The sequence below is a fragment of the Gobio gobio genome (genome assembly GCF_949357685.1).
Source record: "Gobio gobio genome assembly, chromosome: 3".
NCBI lineage: Eukaryota > Metazoa > Chordata > Actinopteri > Cypriniformes > Gobionidae > Gobio > Gobio gobio.
The window spans coordinates 39,391,945-39,416,390 of NC_137099.1; the positions used below are offsets into that span (position 1 = coordinate 39,391,945).

The 24,446-nt window shown below is 39.0% G+C and overlaps 1 protein-coding gene across 5 annotated transcripts in view; it reads right to left on the bottom strand.

Moving 5' to 3' along the window:
• Positions 1–24,446, bottom strand: part of znf827 (zinc finger protein 827) — a 90,873-nt gene that overhangs the window by 19,773 nt on the left and 46,654 nt on the right. For all 5 annotated transcript variants that reach the window (XM_079813321.1, XM_079813322.1, XM_079813324.1 and 2 more), the window contains exons 5-8: positions 19,585–19,812; positions 7,441–7,680; positions 5,506–5,560; positions 5,319–5,419 (exon numbers count right to left, since the gene is read on the bottom strand). In XM_079813321.1, coding sequence (XP_079669447.1) covers positions 5,319–5,419; positions 5,506–5,560; positions 7,441–7,680; positions 19,585–19,812 — 624 coding nt within the window. The remainder of the gene's footprint in view (positions 1–5,318; positions 5,420–5,505; positions 5,561–7,440; positions 7,681–19,584; positions 19,813–24,446) is intronic.

Consider the following 24,446-nt stretch of genomic DNA (forward strand, 5'->3'; position numbering starts at 1 on the left):
AGGCAACTCACAATCAGACACAGGGCACTGAATCAGCCTCATCACCCCAGGGCCCACGGTTCCACTGAGTCACAACGCTCATATGAACCTGTGCGTCTGACTCACGTCCCACCAAGCGGCAGTGCGGCGTGATGTGGTGCTGACAGCTCTGGTGTGACACAGAGCCTGGGGACTGCCAGGGAAGAGATGGCACCTTCCCACAATGCCTCAGTGGGGGGACATGAGCGAATGGATGCCTGTGCAATGCTTATGACTCTCACCTAATACATTCATTTTCTTCTTGTTGATGCAGTTTTTTCAATCTCTCTCCCTCCTTTCCTGCCGAAAAGACCAGCATAGCTGGGAATCAATACTATATGTGTTTTTGGAACACAGGTGACAACCAGGCTTCTTAACAAGCTTAAAGGATTAGTTCCCTGTAAAATTAAAATGGTCATTTATTCAACCTCATGTCTTTACAAACCTGTATGACTTTCTTTTTTTCTGCAGAAAACAAAGATATATTACCGTTTAAACGTTTGGGGTCAGTAAGGCTTTTTTTTTTTTTTAAGAAATTAATACTTTTATTTAGCAAAGATGCATTAAATTGATCAAAAAAAAATGATCAGTAAATTATTTTACTGTATTTTTTGACAAATAATTAACTTAGAGAACATAAGAGACTAGACTAAATAAAATAAAATAAAACTTTTGCACAGTAGTGTTTTTTGAAAGATACTTTAAATAATGTTTCAAAGGTTTTTGTCCATATAATGAAAGTCAATGGGGTCCAAATTGTTGTTTTGGACCCCAGTGTCTTTCTTAGTATGGACAAAAAACACTCATATTCAGTCACGTCTGCTGTGGTTTATTTGTGTTCACACAGCTGCACTGAACAGTATCCGCTAAGGATTTTAGTCCAAAAGTGCGCAGATTTGGAGAAATATTGATTTATTCTAACATGCTTGCTAAATATTTTGTCATACAGAATATAATTTCTATTAATTTCCCACTGAATTATGCAACCTGAAGAGCTGAAGCAACGTAAAGAGCACTGTCTATCTGTTCTGGTTTGTACAAGTTATTACATCAGCGAGCATTCATTCGGTCTAGAGCTGTCTATCATATTACGTGACCATAATACCTGCCCTTCTGGATGACGATGTCCCGTACACTTCCTCGTTCTGAGCTCCGTGAAAAACAAACGCAAAGAAATATTTCTACACGTGAAACAGGAAGCTAATAAACATGATTACGATAGTATATGATGTATGATTTTTAAGCGATTTTCATATCAATAAAGAACGTTTACATTATAAATACTAAGCAGATGTAGTGATTAGCTGCTACACATAACATTTCAACAACATTATATGACTAAAATCCACATTAAATCACAATCAGAAGTTATTACAAACACTCAATGGTGGTTTAAAGTGAGTTTTGAGTAAATGCATAATATTAATCTAAAGTTAATCTAATTAATATAAAGTGTGTTATGTAGCTTGATGCTAATTGTAGCTATAATGCACCTGTCCCACCAGGAGCTATTCTATTTCATATCTATTTTGTTAAAATAATTTGCATGGTCACAAGGTCCCAATAATGTGTTTTTTTTGTTTTCTAGAAAGAAAATGTGGATTAATGATAAAGTGGGATCAAAGTGGTGTAGATGGGCAAGCCATGTAACAGCAGAATAATGGCTAATAATGGCTGAATAAAAAAAATAATAATAATGAAGATTAGGTCTTATACATGGCAGAGGTGTGAAAGGTTTGCTGAGTGAGAACAGTAGAAACATGAATGGGGCAGTTCGCCACACCAGACATAGACAATAGAGTGCAAGTGGGTGTTTACAGAGCAATAAAATATTTTATTAAATTTTATTTTATCTTATCAGCCTTCTCTAAAAACTCACATGACATGGTCTTAGAAAATGTTTCATAAAATTCATTTTAGAGATAACATCCTCCGATTTGAAATGAAGCATGACCACACTTATATTTTTATACATTTTAAAAAATACAATCTTAATATTTTTTTTTATGTTTAAGATTGTATATCTCCACATTAATAACAGACTGAGTAATTTTGAATCTTGAACTGTAAACTCTCAAGTGTTCTAAATTTATATTGGTTATTTGCCTATTCAGAATGACTTATGAGAAACCTTTTTATTTTGGTATGTAATGTATGCCCCACTTGCCAAAATGGGGGGTGTGGGAGAAGGGGTTAAAATTAGGGCTGTCAATCGGGTAAAATATTTAATCGCGATTAATCGCATGATTGTCATGAGTTAACTCACGATTAATCGCAACTTAATTCCACATTTTAATCCGTTCTAAATATACCTTAAATTTATATTTTTCAAGTTTTTAATACTTTAATCAACATGGGTATGGACAAATATGCATGTTTTATGCAAATTTATGTTTATTATTAGTGAAACCATACTCGACAGAGCATGAAGACTAGACGTATATCAAAGGTCATTGATGTTTTTCAAAGAACTTGTTCATGTCTCTTAAGCCTAAATTAAGAACTGTGCCGCGATTCACGTGAACAGTCTGAGAAACACGGACTCAGGAGCGCGTTTGTTCAGAAAAGTAACCTGCGCATTTGTTTTAGCCGATTGTAATGTTTCACGAGTTCACACTTACATATAATTTGTAGAGAGTTAATTGAATTGCGTATTTGGCGTGCTGTCCGGGGGGGGAGGGCTTCGAGCTCGGACTTCGGCCCGAACCCAGAGTACCCCCCGTATGTAAGTGGTTTAGAACTAAAAGATAAGGCAAGATGTGGAGAAGGGGTGGTGGAGGGATGCTGAAAAACTGTCAACAAAATGGAGGTAGGACGGCTGCGTATATATACCTCTTTGTTGATTAGCTGAGTACTCTCCACCTGTGTCAATTATCTGACATGTTCCTCCCGAACCTCGTTTAGTGAAACAGCATATAGTTCAAAACACATAATTGGTGATGGTGTTAATGATTTACCTCGGAGCGAGAGCGACAGCGAGCTTGCAGTGTATTCGCACATCGCGAATGCAATCTCCTCAGAGTCCCTTTGCAAGCATGCAACAGAAAGGAACCCTTTATCCAATATATTGACCCGCGTTCTGTTTTCTATCATACCCTGTGCATGTTTGTGATTATGTAAGATGCCCGCAAATGCACCAGGGTTCAATAGAATCAAGTTGACCAGCGCTGCGGGGGAAACCGGGAACTATCGCGCTCGGACTTGGACTGCAGAAAACGCGACCTGGAGTCTAATAAAAGTTAAACAGAAAAAAATGGTAGCTTATGTAGGCTATAACGTCACTTGTTTCAGAATAGTAATGTTAATGTTAGCCCTTTTCTTTCCCTATTTCTGTTTGTTGATGCATCCTTTACGTCTATCACTGCTCTCAATGTCTCCAACTACGGGCTAGGCCACAGATCAAACAGAAAATGTGCGCTGCGTTAATAAAATGAGTGCCGTTAAAATTAATTTGCGTTAACACGTTAATTTTGACAGCCCTAGTTAAAATATCTTATTTTATGTTCTTGGTGAGTAAATGATAATAGAATTGTTTGAGTGAACTTCCCAGCTAGCTCCTTGTTCAGCCAGCTGGATGCAGGTTAGTAACGTTTGGGGTCAAATGTACAGAATTCATGACCTTGTAACCAAAAAATTAAGGCATTGACACTGAATTGAGACACTAGAGCTTCTACATCAATGCCTTGAAGTGGTTAATGGTTTAATTAGTGTTATTAGAGAGAAATGAGACAGCCTCCGCAGTGATGCTGAAGATGACTTGGGGCAAGAGGCAAGGATAGAAGAGCACTGTTACGCGCACACACACACACACACACACACACACACACACACACACACACACACACACAAAATGACACAGACCCAATGAACTTAAGTATACTCATGCAATTAAGTGAAAAATACAACATTAAGAAGTAAAAGCAGACAATGATGTTCATCGGATGCATACAAGCGCAACATAAAAGCCATTTATATACAAAACTATCAAAACATGCAAACAAACACTGATTAAGTTTATCTTTAGCATAAATATAAAACTATTTTAGAGCAATTGCTTATTTTTCAACCACTGATTGTGCTGTTAAAAATAAAAAATTAGAGCTCTTTGTCTTAACTAAGGAGTGGGAGTTACTACCCACACCGGGTCATAAGGTGTTAGACACTTAGCAATGAAAACGCCAAAGAAAGATGGAGTAACAGAAAGAATTATAAAGAAAAAAGAGAGACGAAAAAAGGTAGGCATGGGTCAGAGCCGCTCTTATGTGATTTGTGTACGTCTGCTTTGTGTCTGTGCGTAAGAATGAACGCATGTCTGAGTGTGTAGTGAATTAACTTTCACGCACCCTGGACACGAAAAACCCAATCATTTTTTCATTAACTGGTGTAGGGAATCGGGCCAGGCGAGCGCAAACTAATTACCCTTTGCCAGAGGGGCCAGTAGAGGGAGGCAGGGAGTGCCAGCTGCCCAGTGCAGCGGTCTCAAAGCTGGGTGGGAGCACGAGAGGCCTCTGTAGCCTCGCATTAGATGAGAGCGGTGCCTTGTGTGCATAGATCTATGTAGATGTGAGCAGGGTCCAAAATGAGCACCAAATCCACATAAAAATTACTTGTTAATGGGCAGTAGCTTTGAAATGAACATAATATATGGCCTACATCAAATAGTACAAATCAATGATGCCAGATACACACAAATATTTACTAAAAACTGATGTTGCGATTTCGATGTTTTGTTTATTTAGTTTTTACCCGATTGAAAAAAAAAACGTAATTATTGGACAGTTTTTTCCTCCAGAAGTCCATCGCAACATTATGTTGAATATCATTCACACTAACGCACCAAAACATATTAGGAACAAATATCATATGACATGCGCTGTTTGTCATTGTGGCAAGCAGGGCGAGTCAGAGAGCCGTGTGAACGGAGCGATAAAGTTTCCTGAAGGATAAACGGAGGAGTGACGACAGTGGAACCAGGCCTGGACTTTATGTTGTTGTTTTGTTTTAGTTTATGCCACCTTACGTTTTGTTGTTAATGTTTATTTTGTGATTTAACGTTGAACATTTGCCGGTTCCGGTCTCCTTGCCTGAACTTGAACATTGTTACAGTCATAAATATGCATAGGAAACACTGAAATAATCCCATTCTCATATGGACAAAAAAATATAGATATAATAATTATGAAATATACAGTTTCATGGGCAGTAAGAAGTATTTATGCCTGGAAACTAGGTGTGTCAGTTATGTACGCTGACTGTGAGTATGGTAAGGGTTTTGGCTGGTGCAGAGGAGAGGTTCTTACCTTGCTGGGAAACCCTGCTTGAAGATCCGGCTTCAGCTGGGGAAGAGCTCTTGGAGCGCGTGCTGAAAGGTGATTGTCTAAAGCGGTCGTCTAGGAAAGGGCTGGAAAATCACAAGCTACCATTAGATTTACTAAATGTGCAAAGCTAAATTCTGGAAGCATAACAGGCGCACAACAGTAAACCTACCTGTGTATGCTGAATGATGCATTGTCTTTGTTTTCGTTTGCTTTACTTACTTTTTCTGAAAAAGAAAAACACAATGGAATTAAACTCAGAATCGTTTTTTTGTAATGTTGTACTTACAAAAAAATCATTCACCACTAGTAAGTGTAAATATGGTAATTGTTTTTAGTAAACATGTTTGTTTTTTTTGTTAGTAGAACTATTCATTAATAAAAATGACCAATAATTCATCCCTGATGAAAAAAACAATCATTGTTTTTGCTGGTAGACCAACATCAGTTTCACCAATATTGCTAAAAATAATTTCCCCCCCTATAAAATGTACAGTATTTCTTGATTTTAATCTTATAAAAGTCAATAATCGCTCATAAATTAAATGATTTCAATAATTTTATAATAAAACTAACTTTTTATAGTCATACAATTTCAGTTGATTTTATATTGTCAACCAGCTAGACCAGCAAGAAATGCCTGTTTTCTGGTAAAAATAGAAACATCTTCAAAACAAGATAGATTTACTTGAAATTGCATAAATATATTCAGAGAACATATATTGAATATTCTTATTTCAAAGTATTTTTGTTGTATTAAGAAAAAGATCTAGTAACAATTAGTGGGGAAATAATACAATACATATTAATAATAAATATTTAAATTCAACAAATGTAAGATTATGTGAAAATAAGTCCTAGTATATTACATAATTTCACTCAAGCAACTGTATTTTGTTTTAAGGATGTTTAGATATTTAAAAATGTTGAATATGCATGCTGATTTTTGACAGTCTTTTCAGCAGGGATTGCAGTGGTTAGGTTTTTAAAACCATGTTTTGCCAAACTGCATTTAAAATATCAAAAACCAGAGGGCAAAAGAGAACAGTGTCTCATGTCTGTCTGTCTATCTGCCTGTCTTTCTCTCTTCTGGTGGTCTGGTAATGACCTTGCTCCCTGGGTGGCACTTCCTAAGCCCCCTCTCCCTGACACCCTCTCGGTCACACGGCTCACAGAGGATGGAAGGGCTCTCTGCGTTGCCATGACGATGCTGCACAGGAGCAAGAGGGAGAGAGGGAGAGAGAGAGAGAGAGAGAGAGAGAGAAAGAGAGAGACAAGGGAAGTGTGTGCAACCGAGTGTGCTTGAGCCAGAATGTTTGAGAACAATCTGAGGGAGTCGAGGGTTGAGGGGTTATACATACACACTGTGCAGCTACACACCACTCCCATGGGGTAGGGGGGGAGGTGGGAGGGTGCGAATGGCGTGCGTGTGAGGTTTGTGTGTGTGTGTGTGTGTGTGTGTGTGTGTGTGTGTGTGTGTGTGTGTGTGTGTGTATATATATATATATATAACCTGCTGAAACATACAGCTTTGCTGGTCACCAGCATAAGGTATGTTTTGCATGCTGGGTCCAGCATGGGATGCTGGTTTGCTGGTCCACAACATGAGAAGCGGGAGTGCTGGTGGACCAACTACACCTGCCCAATCTTGCTTGAGAACTGCATGACTATGCTGGTCCACTAGCTAGACCAGCACTATACCTGCTCTAACCAGCATAAATCAGCCTGGACTAATATGGAATTCATGCCGGTTTATGCTGGACTTTTCAGCAGGATATAAATATATATATATATATGTGTGTGTGTGTGTGTGTGTGTGGTGGGGGCTTTGTGATCGGCTTCCGAGGTGCTAGATGGCATTTAAAGAGAGCCGTAGCTGGCAGCGTGGAGCGCTGGGGGCAGGTTTGTCTCTGCTAATCCTCAGAACGCTCTTGGAAGAAAAGCTCAATCCTGCCATCATTTAACACCACAAATATCCCTCCACTCTCTAGTGTGTCAGTGCAGCAATCAAAGAAGACAATGAAGAAGAAAACATGAAGACTGGCGCTGCTGAGGGCTCTTTTTAAAACGAACAGTCCATCGTGTTTCTTCTTTCATAGAGACTTACCAGACAGTTTGAAAAGCAGCTCAGAGGCCATTTTGACTGATATGTCCTGGGAGAACAGGTCATTTTGGGGGCGGGGCAAAGGATCTGGGAGGTTGACCATTGGTTCCTTCTTCTCACATGCCCCTGAAGTGCTGTAGCCCAGCAGATGAGAGGAGGGTGGGGCCAATTCTAGGGGTGGGTCCACTTCCATAGGCTCCGCCTTCACCATGACATTCTGGATGCAAGCGTCTTTGTTATTCTCTGGAAACGTAAATTAAATTGAATGTTATTCCATTTGCAATTGACCATAACACTGATCTAATTAGCAGTGCATACTAAGAAACTTCAGGCAAAGATTTCAAGAAAAACGTTTTTTTCATAAAAGCTTTTTGCAGAAGTGGCCAGAACAATGAGTATATTTGGCAACTGCATCAATGGTGCAGAGTAATAGTCCTGAGGCGACATCGGGCATGGAGTGCCTCTGGGTGCTCCTAATAAAAACTTACCACAAAGGTCTCAAGTAATTTTGAACAAGACAGAGAAAAACATAGAGCGACACAATCTCATGAAATTGCAGCAGATCCACGACAGGTGATAATATTTTATCTATTTTATTTTTCACTTTTTCTTTTTGTTTGCAATCCTTTTTCAAAGATTATAATCTAATTACATCTTTGTTAAATGTAACTGTAATAAAGTTTTCCTTTTTAGTCCTATTGATTATGCATTTTAATTTGACATTACTCCAGTCTTCAGTAATATATATATACGTATATACCTATACAGTATTTTTGGATAATTATAAAAAAATTACATTTCTACATAAAAAAAATGTGCAATATACCTCACACACCCGAATCTATAGCAGCAGGCGCATCGATTAAACGTACATTGGGTTTTTTTTTTTTTTTTTTACAATCTCGCAAGCCACTTGAACTTGCTAATTCACTTAATAGCTTTAATACGCAATATGAGGGAAGAACAACATACTAAAGTTGGTTAAGGTATTTATCTGACTAAATATTTGGCAAAAAAGGAAAGCAAAGAGTCCAAAATTCTCACTATTGACTAGTTGCTTATTAGCATGCATATTACTAGGATATTGGCTGTTTAGTAGTACTTATAATGTAAATAATTAAAGTATATATAATGTAAATATATTCTTCCCTTAATCCTACTCAATACCTAAAAGTAACAACTACTGTAGCAGTAATTAGGAGTTTATTGAGGCAAAAGTCGTAGTTAATAGTTAGTTAATAGTGAGAATTGGACCCTAATCTAAAGTGTGACCACATGTTTTATTTTACTATACAAAAAAATGCATATAAAAACAAAAAGCTCACGAGAAAAAGAATACACTGACTACAACATAATCAGTTATTCATATTTAATTGGTTTTCTCTTGTTTTTGCATGTGTTTGTATTTCTTTGTCACTGTGTGATGAAATATCAGTCAAGTCTCATTGACATACAGTGAAGGAAGGACATGAGCCATAACTAGGCTCTCTTTAATTGGGCCAGTAAACACCCTGGCAATCAAATAGCAATGTCCTGTGCTAAACCAAAAAGCAGGATTTTGTAACCTATAAGACCCCTGGCCAAAGGAAGCACAGTCATCAACTCACTGTCATGTGCAACATATTTAAATTTGATCCTGGTTGTCCGCTTTGTGACTCATTTGAGTTTTAAACTGCTACAGAGACAAGGGCATCATTGAGATAAGGCTTTCACCAAAGGCGGTTCAAGCCGAAGCAGATGTCTATAATTTGGCTTAAAAAAGGGGGTTTGAAATCTGGTCAAAATGACTCAGAATGTTTTATTCTTACTCACTGCTCAAGGCTAAGCCAAAGCCAAAAAGAAAGAGTAAAACAAAACAAAGAAACCTCCTTCAAATTCAAACAATTCCTTGACTACCTCTTAAAAAAAACAAAGTGGACCAGAAGACACGTACTGCCAATCGAACAAATGCCAAACTTCGGCTGGATACCTGGTGCGTTTGTGTTTTGTTTTTGTACATTTGCAGTCATAAAGTGCAGTGGTCTCAAGCAGAACACAACAGTGAGGGTTGAACTTGACAACATATTTACAAACTTCTAAAGGTTTCAAGAATTTTCTATGGTTAGCCTAAAAAAACGCAAGAGCCACGACAGGACAAACAAGACAGACAGTCAGTCAGTGAGCTCATAGAAACTCCACAGTTCTTATAATCAAAACCAGCTCTTGTAAACTCACTCAGCCTTTCTGATATAGAAAAACAAAGAGGTCTGCTCTCTGCGTTCTAATCTGAAAAAAAGGCGGGTAGAAAAACATTTAGCATGTTCTTCTTGTTAGATCAGACGTCTAACAGTATGTACAGCCGAGCGGTAGATGGCATATGCTTCTCAGGGGGGACCACACTCGATCAGACAGCTGGGGAGGGAGGCATAGGGGGCGTAATCATACGAAATTTGTCTGGCCGGAGACGAGGGAGCAGGAGATTGTGGGTAGGCCGGGTGACCTCCACCCCTCCCGTTAACAGCGAGCATTATTGGGCAGGGTCTGTCGGAGTGTTGTTGTCTGGCTCTGACCTAGATAGTGTGTGAGTAGTGTATGTTTACAGTGTCTGAGCGTGTGCATGAGTGCGTATGTGTGTGTGTGAGTGGGGGGGGGGTCAGTTATGTGCCCAGGTGTCAGGAGCTGGAGGAGGCAACAGCACACGGGGACACTGACAACCACTAGCCCGTTAATCCCTTAATAAAGTGCCTAGAGCCAGATTGAGGGCCGGGGTCATTTAGGGGACACGCAGTCTCACACACAGCAATGCACTCTCAAATTGGGTTCAGTGACGTCAGTAACTGCTTTCAAATGCATTTGTACACATGTACGTAAAAAGAGTGATGTAGAGAGCGGGTCACTATGATGAAGACCCTAATCGGCAATGTTTTGAAAACACTGTGTGTTAGACATGCAAAATTATCATGAGTAAATAAATGTGCAAATACAGGAAGGAAAATACAAACAAACACACACTGAAAGCGCACTGGTGCAGGGAGGTTAAACCGAGGCTGACCAGTGTCAACTATCTGTTTAGCCATCTGGTCTATCAAAGATTCCTGACTGTTAAATCTCTCCTGTGAGCTCTGACAGTCTAACACCAGCGCAGATTCATGGAAAAACAAATAGAAAACTCAGACATGTCGATTCTGTGGATAAGTGGTTAGCACATGTGCTACAGACCTGTTGAGTTTTGGTGCTCATTCCCCAGTAGTGATGTCACAACGAAATTGGTTCAATGTTAAATAAAGCATTAAAACCTCCCAAACTCATTCTCTGATGTTTGCAGTTACAACAACTGTACCACGTCTCTTTTGATTGAACACATTTTTATAATTTCTTGGGTCAAGAAAAAGTCGGACTGTACAATATGCACTTGAATCCGCAGTAAAGGATGCTTTCCTGTCACATATCACACATGCGCACTTCAGTAAGCCAACAGAGTGCAGGTTACGGTGTTTACAAGCCAGGCGAAATCAGGGTAATGGACGAAAATCTAGCTGTGGCGATCGGTTTAAGCCATTTATGACCTCACGCCGATAAGGGAAAATGGTTAATGCATTTACATGAGCACACGCATTGTAGGATTAAGCATAAAAGGTTTAAAGAAAATGTATGTAACGCACTCAACGATTTCCTGTCTGACAATTAAAGATGGGAGAAGGATAAATTTATACAAGCAGCCAAATTTACTGTACCTGCTGCTAACTGTGTCCTTAATGTTAATCAAACAACAACAGACAATGAGAAAGTCAATTACTCCTCTTGACTGAATAACTTTTGTAGCTTTAATAAGAATCATTGTGTATTCTTTGTAATCACTGTATTGGTCACCCACCTAAAGTCATCTATATACACTGCAAAATCTTAATCCTAGTTTCTGACTGATGTAGTTCTAAACTGTCCAGTTGATGTAAAACATTCACTGGATTTTTTAAAATCAGAATCAAGATAAAATTCACATTTATGTCACATTCAAGGCAATGATTGCACAACGCAGGAAATTCAATTACAAAATCTTGGACACACGCAGGAGAACACAGGAATCAAACAGACATTACCACACAAGCCACCTCAGCCTTTTGCTATTACTTTTCATTTTTTAAATAATACTCTGTTGTTCATTTTTAAAAGTATAAATATTGCATGCAGTTTCTCAAACAAACTGCATGTTTAATAAAATGTATTAGGAAAAGTACTAAATCACGCTAAACCTGTGAGTGTCTATGTGGAAGATCTACAGTTGGATATTTAATCTGCAGCTACTGCTTCTTTTGTTATTTTTATTGTTACCCCTTTTTTATGTTTTACTTTATTTTATCGCATTTTATGTATCTGTCTATGTCCTGTAGTGCAATGGGTTGGGACAGGGAAGGGGGGAGGTTATGGGGGTAATACTTCTTTCTTTTATTACAAAATGTTATGTATGCTTTCTCAAAAAACAAACAAACACTAAATTACAAAACAAACCAAAAAAAATTAGGAAAAGGAAAATATGCTGCTAAGAATAGTTTCAGTCAGTGTATAGCATGTCACACCACAGGACGTCAACTTGACAAAAGGATTTCATGTCAACTACCTATAATTATATTATGTGTCTTCTTTCACCCACCAGTATTTCTACGTCAAACATTTCAGAGGCGTCATATAAAACAGCAATGAAGGTTGGTGACAAAGACATGCGCTGCAAACTTCATCACCCTCATTTAGACAATGAAGGCATGAATCAACCATCGCTGCCACCGCATCCGTTTGGCATACTAAACAATCTGACAGCCTCCGAGCATTAGTCATTCAACACATGCAAACCCCACTTGTCACATGCACTTTGATGCACTGTACAGTAGCCTGAGAATATGAATTTGGAGATGAGACAGCGAGAGAGAGAAAGGGAATTGATGCACACAGAAGAGATGCAAATAAGGGAAGGAGGGTGAAGCGTGAGGCATGAGGCAGATGAAATAGAGATAGAAAGTCATTTTTTGAATGTTCGACCAGTGAACAGTTAGGCAGAAGGACGAGTTTATTTTTGTTTCATCTTGGAAAATTTACATCTTTCATTTTTTATTTTTTATTTTACAGTACCACTTACAGGCAAATTATATTGCATATATATAGATATATAATATATATATATATATATATATATATATATATATATATATATATATATAGAGAGAGAGAGAGAGAGAGAGAGAGAGAGAGAGAGAGAGAGAGAGAGAGAGATTAGTTGGCTAGTCGAAGAAGCATCAGAGGGGCAGACAGAAAAAAAAGAAAAAAGCGAGAGGTAAAGCGGAAGAAAGAGACTGAGAGGGTGAGGTGGAGGTGGAGGAGGATAGAGAATGAGGTTGTCATTCTGGACTACTTCTCCTCTGGCCCGACGGAAAGGATGACCCGCTTAGACGCGAGGTGAAAAGTTCAGCCGCTTCAAAGAGGTCCAGAGCAACCGCAGCCCGCAAAGAGACAAGGGAGAGCTGATCCCAGACCAGCGGCCGAACAGCCTCTCAATAATTCAGCACATCATGATGCAACACTCACCTCAGCTCAGCCGGAGAGAGAAAGCAAGAGAGAATCAGTGCTCCACATGCCCCTGAAGAGGCTACTGGATGGATGCAGGGTTGTGCATGATTCAGGAAATGGTCAAATGGCTGTGCAGGCTTCACAGTGGTTTCATTTCATGCGGAGGAGTATGTTCACTCTAGATGGTGAAAAGACTGTCTTTTTGCAGTCGTAAAAAAATAACTGTGGGGATAATCTTTTAAGCTGGGAATGGGTAAAGGTGGTCTACTAGTCATCCAACAACCAAGTAGTCGATTATTTGGGTTTTTTCTTCCTTTTTTGTTATGGATAATTTCGAAATGCAAGCTCTTTGAGAAGGTTTCACTGTGCCAATAGTGTGTTTTGCTAGTTAGCTGTTTGACAATTTATATGGTAAAAGCCTCTTTAAGACATTGTGTCACTAACTTCATTTTTTTATAGCCTCAAAGCAACAAAATCACAAGTAACGATTCAACCTTCCACAATAAGTTTTAATATAATTACTGTTGGATTTCCAATCACCTGCTGTAAGCAATGTTCGTATTATTATGCATAATCCGTAGGTATTTATGTTTTGACAGGACTATTATGGGCTAAATCCCCATTTGTAAAAAGGTTGAATATTTGTCAGTTAATCTGTTGGAGGGATATTACATGTTCTTGCATTCCACCTGTGCCAGTTCTTAATAATTACAGAACTATACACATGCAAAAGAATGTCTTTGGCCATTTGCGTACCATTGTTGATTTTTCAGCGTTTCAACTCGTAACTAGCATTATACAGGACTTCCTTTAAACCATCTAAAACGTTCTGAAACTTTTCAGGCCAAGTACCGCCATAAAGGAACCATCTAGTTACCATCAATGATCACTCTAAAAATATTTCGGCATTGGTCAATTAGAATTCTTGGACAGGATCAGGAATGAGTACATCAGAGGGACAGCACATGTGAGATGCTTTGGAGACAAAGTTAGAGAGGCCAGGTTGAGATGGTTTGGACATGTTCAGAGGAGGGAGAGTGAATATATTGGTAAAAGGATGCTGAGGTTAGAGCTGCCAGGCAGGAGGTCGAGAGGAAGACCAAAGAGGAGGTTTATGGATGTAGTGAAGGAGGACATGAAGGTAGTCGGTCTGAGAGAAGAGGATGCATGGGATAGGGCTAGATGGAGGCAGATGATTCGCTGTGGCGACCCCTGAAGGGAATAGCCGAAAGGAAAAGAAGAGGTAAATTAGAATTCTATTCTGCAAGTCCTTCATAATGGCATATTCTAAATAATATCAATATTCCTGTATTTCTGACAAATAATGCTGCTGCGAGAGCCTCATCCTTGACTGGCTCTGCAGTGGAAGAGCCCTGAAAAAACTCTTGAACATTTATAAGTTCTGCAATCCATTTCTAACATACTAATACCGAATAATTAAACAGAATCTTTAAACTTCCCCGTCTGTTTAGAAGCAAGTGAACTGCTGAACTGTCTCGTTTCAGAATTAATGTCATGGTCAAAACAGTGCTGAACAGCAATTTCAATAAAATATGTTATATATATATATATATTTTTAATAGTGTACAATTTCCAGGGTCATGTTGTGTACTACCTGATGGCATTCCACCATTTGAGATCCATTGGACGTTTTTCACATTCCTTTTTCAAACTAGTTTTAGATGCTGCTTTTTCCAATGCTAAAAAATTGTCACTGCTCTTCTTTTGAAAGCCATCCACTGTCAAATACATTTATTGAGTAATCCGTTCAAAATTTCAGCTCATTGAATCAAATAATTCCAGCTCATTTGGAGTACAATTTTGATTGTGAGGCCACGGCCACTCATCAGCCTACCGCAGTATCTCTGGCTGGCATGGCTCCTGTTGTCTTACTGCTGAGCTCTGTATGATGCCTCTAATTGGCTTCGGGTATAATAACAAAGGCCAAGAACCTAGCAGAAAAGATGAAGAGATGACCAGGTCAAGAAACAATCCCCTTGAGGAAGAGCTGCAATTGGATGTATCTCTACCCATAAGGGACAATACAGGTTGCGTTGTGGAGGATGAGAGGATGGCAGTCCTCTCTTAGGTCCTGTATGCCCCCCGGTGCAGCACCACATCATGGTCCATCTGTTGAAACCCAGGAACCATCAGTGCAGAGGGACTAACACGGCAGTGGTAATTAGCCCCAGGATGCAAACGGCTACCATCAAACAGATGTGGGGGAAGTCGACACATTGTTAACTGGTTTGATGGGGGGTGGGTGGGGGAGGTGACCTACTTTAAATCGTGTGATGCAACACCTCAAACTGGGAAAGCTGCTATCCACACTATGAAGCCAAAAAAAAAAAAATCTTACTCATGTCTTGTCAGTGCTTACGTTCAAATCTATATTAACTTTTTCCTTGTTTTTTGTTAATCGCTACAAGTCAACCAGGGCCAGTGGTGAGGTTCATCAATATGAACTTGAACACCACGTGAAAAATACCCATGGAGCAACCTGGGATGGGAATATGTGTTGTGATGGTACATCAGCAGAAGAACTTGTACATCTGGGGCATAGAAGAACTACAGTGTCAGAGATGGTCTTATTATTGGGATATAAGCGCTGCATCTCTACCATTGAAAAAAGCATAACAGTCATTTTGGATTACATGTGCCTTGAAAAACAATCACATTACAGCCTTGGCATCATTGAATTTCTGTTGTGCAATAGTCATTCCCTGTTTGCAGATACCATAAAATGAATAAGAAGTGCCGTAAACTCAATCTCATTGTAGCAGAGTTCTCTGATAAAACAGCATTTTTTTTCCAAAATAAACTCTAAAAATAGATTAATGCAAAATGAATATTTAATGGTAAACATGTTGAAGATTTGACAACAGGCTGTTGATTATTAAACTATACGTTTTTTTCCCCACAAAAGGACGCTCCGGTGAGAATATGCTAGTTCTTTCGAGAACCAAGTTTTGTCGCTGCGCCTGCGTCCTACATCATATGCTGGAATGCCAGTATCTCATATTTTTCTTACACAAACGCATCGCTTCGGTTCAGAAGGCCTTTATTAACCCCCTGGAGCCGTGTGGAGAACAGAAACAGCCATTCACTGCCATTATAAAGCTTGGAAGAGCCAGGACATTTGTTAATATAACTCCGATTGTATTCGTCTGAAAGAAGAATATCATATACACCTAGGATGACTTGAGGGCAAGTAAATCATGGGGTCATTTTAATTTTTTGGGTGAACTATCCCTTTAAGTATCTATGTGGGCTAAAGACGAAGCTAGTAGGCTATTTAGCAGGTGGTGTTCTAAGCTAGAATGTTAGCTTAGCAAAACCTAAAGCTAACTAAAAAAAACTCACAAAGAACAAGAAATTTCACAAACAAAACACAAAATATGCAGCCTTGCACATAACAAAATAGCCATGAATTTGTTCCCACAACTTATTAATTTGTCCCCTCATTTTAGTTAAATCTCGGCCATGTCCCACTAACTTGTTCCCTTGCTTTTGTTAAATCATGGGCATGCTGTACAAATGTGTTCCCTTGTTTTTATCATTGCCACAAGCAAACAATTAAACATCTAAACAAACAACTAAAACGAAGGACAAATTAAGTTGTGGGAGTGAATTCTTAATTTATGGCCACTATATCACTAATCGTTTTTTTTTTCTTTTTTTTCTCAAGTTAGCTAAAGTCAATATGTGCAAGTTACTCAAATAAGTAATTAGGCCTGTTCACACCAAGAACAATAACTATAAAGATAACTATATTAATGCCCACTATAATATAATTCTGTTTATTCTAAGCGTGCGCTGCAGTTGTGTTGTCTGCTGCTTTAAATGCTTAAGCTTAAAGCAAGATGGATTCTGATTGGCTATCAATGTTTTTATCGCTAGAAAAAAATTGTTCTGAAAGTCAATCCAAAGATATCGCTTCTCTGTGTCGTTATCTTTATTATTATTTTGGTGTGGACTCTGCTATTATTTCATAATAAGAACGGGCCTATAATCATTCCAATTCATTCCATGTTTAAATGTAATTTGAATTTTAAAAATATATACTTTTTAAAGTCTTCTAAAGTTGAAACTGGCTTCATATGATAATATCATGTCTGAGAAGCTAAATGTAAAGTTCTACTTCTCGCTGCCATTTCAGCTGATATTCTACATTGCTGTCTTTTGTTTTTAGAACAATGCAATGGCGAGCAAGTCAAGTATAAACACTTAGTGAGCGCAGTGAGTTGCGTGCGCAGTCTGAGTCTGCGGAGATTCACACAACAGTGCCAAGTGAAACTATACAAAACCACTACAGTACACAACCCCCATTGCATTTCACGTAAAGCCATGCTAGATGGCCTTAAGAAGAGTGAAGGTGTTGCTGAGACATCCTGGGTCAGCAGGGTAGTGTGCTTATGAGCATATGAGTCAGACGGAGATGACCTTCCCCCAAATGACCTCTCAAGACTGCACCACTGCATCACACACACAACACCACAGACGATGTCATTGTTTCCATGGCATTGATCCCCAGCCTGCAGCTAGCGGAGCGCAGCTATTTAGATCCACTTGGTTGCATGTCTGCATGCCGCTGTGGCCGCGCTGAGAGAGATCTGTGAGGCCATGTCGTGTAAAACTGCTTCAGCTTGACAACAAACAGGCTAATTGGTCCCTGTTCCTGGCCTCTGGAGACGGAGAGAGAGAGGCTGAGGAAACACATCCTGGAGGTGGTGTGAGCGGGTAAGAGGCTCCCGCTCATAGTAGTTCTAATGTGGGAAGTCACGGAGCCCTCTCATTGAGCTTTACGCGCACACACAATGCTTAAAAACAACGTGAGTGAAGCGTACTCACTTCCTTTCTCGTGTCTTACTGTTTTCCATACTCGTATCCGCAAACACTTGGTTCTCTAGTTCACGCGTTCACTTTCACTCCCTCTCAGGGGAAACGTGACCTGGGGCTGTGCAGTCAGGACGCACACGTGTTAAAACCAGCTCTCTCTTGGCACGGCTGAGTCACGCTGAAGTGTAAGGCATCATGGGGAGGGAGCAGCAGCAGCTGGTGTGTGGTGCCTGTCAAATACGCTGCTTTAGAGTGAATCACTCCCCATCATCCTCTGTAATGGACTACTCTAGATCGCTCTCCCTCGCTCTTTGGCAAGTGCTTTTCTCACTCATTTTCTGTTTGTTTCTCTCTTTCTCAAGCCCTTTTATTACCTTGCAATCACGTCTAAAATCCCACCTCTGTGATCTCACAATTATTGTTTCTCGAGACCTGATGCATAAAGAACTGTAGGGTCACAAAATGGAAAGTGTGGTTAATTGCAATTACTTTACAATTGACATTTTTTATTGAATATTGCAGTGTTTATGATAACTGACTGATCATTGCATATCATTGTTTTGTTTTTTTTAAATCAAAAACATGAACATCCCCTCCAAAGACATCACTTCTCTGAGGATGTGTACACTGGCAATATTTTGAGGTTTTAATCAAATTTATGTCACAATAGGGGAGAAAATCGCAGTTTAGGTTTCAGGTTGACTTTAAGGTTATCAATATTAGATGAGGGATTTGCTCATGATTCGATTCTGGCTTCTGATTCATGGAGTCACTCAAATGATTCCTGAAACATCTACATTTTCTGTTATGGATTACTCTGCTGTACAAAGGCAAAAGAGTGAACTACAGATTTAGTCAAAATTGAGTCTCCAGTTAAAAATGTAACTTGATTCAGAAATCATTTTTGTTCAGTTATGAATCATTATGCGTGGACTAATCCGTACCTAGCTCAAGGTAATATTAGAAAATTAAAAAGCGCTTAATTTTTTATGAGCTGTGGCTTAGTGGTACATATGGTCTCATGTGAGTGACGCAAGTTCAAGTATGGCTCGCAACACTATTATGTTCTATCACACTATCCTCTTTGTACTTTGTTATCAATAAAGCATTTCCGCAAATAATCGCACCAAAATTCCCATCTACCTGAGTCCATTTCAACCACATTTAAACAAAGTGTATGTGAGAACAGAATACTTTTTAGTCCTGAACTTTTTTCAATCCCCTTGTATTGTAGAGTTCAAATAAAGATTGGACCAGCGGCCCAAAACAGCAATCAATGGGTTTATTTTGGCAGAGGACTGACCAGGATAAAAAGCACATTGACTGAACAACATGAAAAGGAATTGACCCTCTTCTTTCTGCCCAGAAAACTTAAGTGAGTGGAATGGACAGCAGCATGTCAGAGAGAGAGAGAGAGAGAGAGAGAAAGCAAAAAGAAAGAAAGAAAAACTAGACAAGCTAGACAAAAGACAAGATTTACAGACAAGTGAGCAAATATAAACAAATGCTGGATTTTATGATGACCTGACACTGTTTTACATAATTTTACATAATTATTCTATAACCTCTGTAGAACTGTTGCATTAAGGTTATTCTAAATATGACCTAATCAATGTGTCAAAGAAAAGAAACGGAGAATGTAAAGCACACACATCTCTCACACACACCCACTCACTCAGTCCTCTGGCCTTTGAATTTCCTCAACAGCATACGTGAATTCAAGCACTGAAAATACACACATTTGAGCACATGCACCAAAATACATCTGCTGACCTGAGAGCTTCATTAGCAGTTCAGAAGCCACTTTGACGTTGATGTCCTGGCTGAGTAGGCTGCTCTTGCCCAACATCGGGCTCCCCTCCTCTCGTTGCTTGGTGGCCCCTGGGGGTCCTTCTTGGCAGAAGCTGTAGCTGGGTCCTCTCTGAGAGCTCAGGGGTTCTTCCGCCTGGGGCTCCTCCTTGACACAGAATGAACCCTTTAGGGCCTCCTTCTGGTTTGCTGCTGTGGGGCAAAAAAAGAGAAGCGAGGGTTTTGAGAACTACACCCATGTTTTTGTTGACATTTCAATGTCAAGGGTTAAAGGATAAGTCATATGATAGCTTTGTGTAAAGAAAAGACCCAAAAAGTGTGTTCTGCGTGTGTTCAGGTTTGGAACAATATGAGGGAGAGTAAATAATGACAGAAATTTCCGCCGCCTCAAGCCCGCCCACCGACTCATGAAGCTAAACGGATCGCGCTACCGAGCAGCTCACGTGCGTAAGACATTGCGCGTTTGTTCGCTTCAATTCATCGCAGAATCGATTGTAAACAAGATACAGGTCGAGACTGGATTTGCAGACATATTGAGATTAAAAAACAATGCTGTGCCTTCTATATTGGATCTGACAGGAACGGTGCAACACACTTATGTGAGTAAAACATGTTTTTTATCTGTGTTAGTATTGCATTGTTACAGATCGTTTGATATCTATTGATTACATACCTTAGCACGCGGTCACAGGCTGGAGAAGGTGTTATTGGTTCATTCGTGATCAGACTCGGACTTGTAACGCCAGTGCTCGCAAAGGCCAACGTACCGGGGCTATGTGTTTTTCAGATGGGCTACCAAAACGTGGTATCACCGGCCTGCCGACGGGCTATCTTAAATAGTGAAATAACATTCCTTTCTTGCACGCACGAGTGTGTGTGTGTGTGTGTACGTGTCGCGGTTATTCACCGATCGGGCAGGCCAAAATACAAAAATAACATTCCAATCAATCGCGGGTGGATGAGATATGAATCATTGTGTTTGTTTGAGAAAGGCATTTCGCGAGTCCTGTGAGCATTTCCCCAGACACTTTCAAAACAATCCCCACTGTACTGAGGGGAGCTGAAGCTCATTAAATATGCAAATCTTATCTAATCCCAGCCGCGGGCGTTTACTTCCAAGTTTTTAGTGCGGCACGCCCATCAAAATCGAGCGTTTTTCAGAAAGCCTCAAAACCAATGCAGAAAATAGCCTATTACTTATTCATTATGATGTTTTTGAATGTAAAAACCATGCAAACGTCATAAGTTGACCCCGGACAACAGTATACAAAAATAAAAAAAACCCAGTTCATCACACCTTTAAGGTTTAAGCATCAATGTAGAAGATTATTTTGAGGTTTTTATATATTCGCTTTCATTATTAATCATTTTTAGCAGTCTGTTTTTCTCAGAAGACAAGAACCTTCTGAGAAGACGAGATAACTAGATTTTTCAGATCTCATGGAGATCATCTTGAATAGGCCAAAAAAAAAATTCTGGCATTTTAATATGAATATGGACTATGTTCTTTCTGAAAGATCTAACAGTGTGAACATCTAACAGTGTGTTTAAGCTGACTGTCTGTAATTGTAATTAGTAGTGATATATTTCTTCTATATTTCTGGCCAGTTTAGATGAAAGTAAGACACATTTCTTTTCTCACTAAATATGCTGTAAAAGTGGGCCATTTCTAATCAGGCTTCAATGAATAATTAATATTAAGACATGGAGCCCCTTCTTATCAGTGCCAGGAACAGAACACAGGCCGTTGGTTCTTTCTGACACATTTGTTTTTTTTATGATGGTGGGGACTTTCCAATGACTTATCTTGTTTTTATACTCAGCTAATGATATTTTCTTCCCCTAACATTATTGCTAACCTTTTTGCATGTTTCTTTTTTATTATTATTGAAAAAAGACAAATACATTTATTGCACGCTAAAAGCATGCACTGCTGTTGAAATGTTTGTGGTCATTTTCTAAATGATTTTAATCTTTTAATTTTAGATTTTTTTTTAAATGCAGCAAAAAATTTATTTTAAATCAATGAAATGCACCTTTGCATCATTTCCAAATGTTTGAACGGTAGTGTGCATCAGGTAACAGTTGGGTTTAAAGGAGAAAAAAACTATGAAATCCACACACATATTATGCAAAATACCTGTAAAAGGAACAACCAGACAAACAATCCAAGATCCAGGTCAAATGAGTTTAAGTGAAGAATAACAGTACAAAATGTACATTGAAATAAACACGAAAGTGTTCGTGATGCACAAGAAAAAGGTACAAGTGAACAATAGATCAGATTGAAAGCCTTTGAATTTGCAATTTGACTAGGTATGCAGATTCCATTTTGTTTCTGATTTAGATTTTAATTAAAACATGATTTAGTAAATTCATTAAACGTTTTCCTTGTGGATATCGTTAGCTCGTGCCCACAATGCAGGTGATTTCAGGTTTTAATATCCTTTTAGGGACATTTGTTCCCCACAATGTAGGTAAAATCCGAACCACACACACACACACACACACACACACACACACACACACACACACACACACACACACACACACACACACACACACACACACACACACACACACACACACACACACACACACACACACACACACACACACACACACACACAAACACACAAACACACAAACACACAAACACACACAGATGCTCTTCGTGGGGACTTTCCGTTGACTTCTGTTGTTTTTATATTGAGCTCATGATACTTCTATTCCCTACTTTAACCATATATCCCTAAATCTAACCCTCTCACAAACCATTTTGTGTTTTTGCATTTAAATTAAAACATTATTTAATTTAAAGGTGCAGTATGGAATACTGCAAGAACATAGTGGGGGCTAATTATGTTTGGCTTCGGCTTAGCTCTTTAGAACGTATGAATATGATGGTTTGAGGCACACCAGTGCACCGTGGCTACAGGTGATTATTTCATCACAGCAAATGTCACTAATGACATCAAAACTTGCTCCCCTCCTACATAACAAAAACTAAAAAGAAAATAATGTATTTTGAGCCTTTGAGTCTTTTTGAATTATCCATTGTGTTAATAATGCTGCTCATTAGTTATGGCAACAAGCTGTCAGAAAGTGTCACCTTCCACCGCACAATACACCGGCATTCACCATACCTTGCTTGCCTTCTTCTCTTTGTTTACAGACATGATGTAACGGCACAAAGACAAATGATGTGAAAATACTGCGAAATCCTACCTGATACCGCAAATTATAAATCATTATTGTAAGCTTACCTTGAATAGGGGTAAGGCAAGAAGTCCGTTTTGATTGTTATAAATTGTTATAAAATTGTTATAAATCAACCAAAATAAAAATGCATTGTATTTTTTTAACTGCATGTTATAGATCTTATAATGATTCATTCATGCATCCATGTTATTTTTTAAAAATGTCATAACATGACCATTCGGTAAAACAACTATTTGGTGGCGCATGCCGGACATCTCCAATCATTTACAGTAGATCGCTTAAACCCTGTCCTTTTCTTACAATTGACATCAAGATTGCATTCAGATCTACCTCCATCCAAACATAACCAATAACCAATTTTTTTCACATCACAATATGGAAGACAAATCTCTCGCTACTTCCATTTCGTTACAAATATGGACCCTTTTCACAGACTGTGATGAAGCATTTACACAGTTATTAACAAAAAATTTTGTATTATGTACATTTATAACGCTACACTTTGCTTTTAATACCAGCCATTACATTTCAGATTGCTGCTGTGTTACTGTTTCTAATACAATGGCGGAGGAAGTAATGGCAAATTTGAAATGTTTCTCTCTTATGACCAATTTAATCCATCTCTCAATATTTTTTTCCTCTTTTGGAAAGTTATAGAACCTTGGAAATGTAAAAAGGGTCCAAACTGTATATTGTATCCCCTAACCCCAACCCAACCCCTAAACCTACCCACCACAGAAACATTTCTGCATTTTAAGATTTTCAAAAAACATCACTTAGTATGATTTATAAGCTGATGTTGGGTTTCCATGTTTTTTGGGGACATTAGATAGACATAATGTTTTTTATACTGTACAAGCTGTATAGTCTATCCCTTAAAATAACTCTACCCATCACAGAAAACTTTCTGCTATTTTAGCTTTTATAAGCTTGTTTCCTCATGAGGACCCCCAAAAAAAGTCCCCACAAGGTTAAAAATGACTGGTTTTGCTATTTTGATGTGTGTGCCCACTAAGACATTTGGTTGGTGTGTGGACACACACACACGCACGCACGCACACACACACACACACACACATGCATGTTGGGTTTTCATGTTTTATGGGGACTTTCCATAGGCGTAATGGTTTTTATACTGTATAAGCTGTATATTTTATCCCCCTACACTGCCCCTGCCCCTAAACCTACCCATCACAGGAAACATTCTGCATTTTTACATTTTCAAAAAACATCACTTAGTCTGATTTATAAGATGTTTTCCTCATGGGGACCAAAAAATGTCCCCACAAGGACGAGGATTTCGGATATCTTTGTGGGGACATTTTGTCCCCATAACGTAGGGATTACCAGTCCACACACACACACACACACACACTAAATTTACTGTACATGCTTTGACACATGTTCATAATGTCAAATTAGTTCTACCTATGTCTGATCTTCATGTCACACCTCCTCTCCTCTCCTGTTCTGTCAGTCTTTTCCACTTAAGCGCCCGCCCATCCTTTTCCCTCCCTCTCTCAACGTTCCTCCTTTCATCTCTCTTACAGATCAGCAGCGATCACTCACCCCTTCTGTCTCTACCACACTCCCCTCAGCAGTCA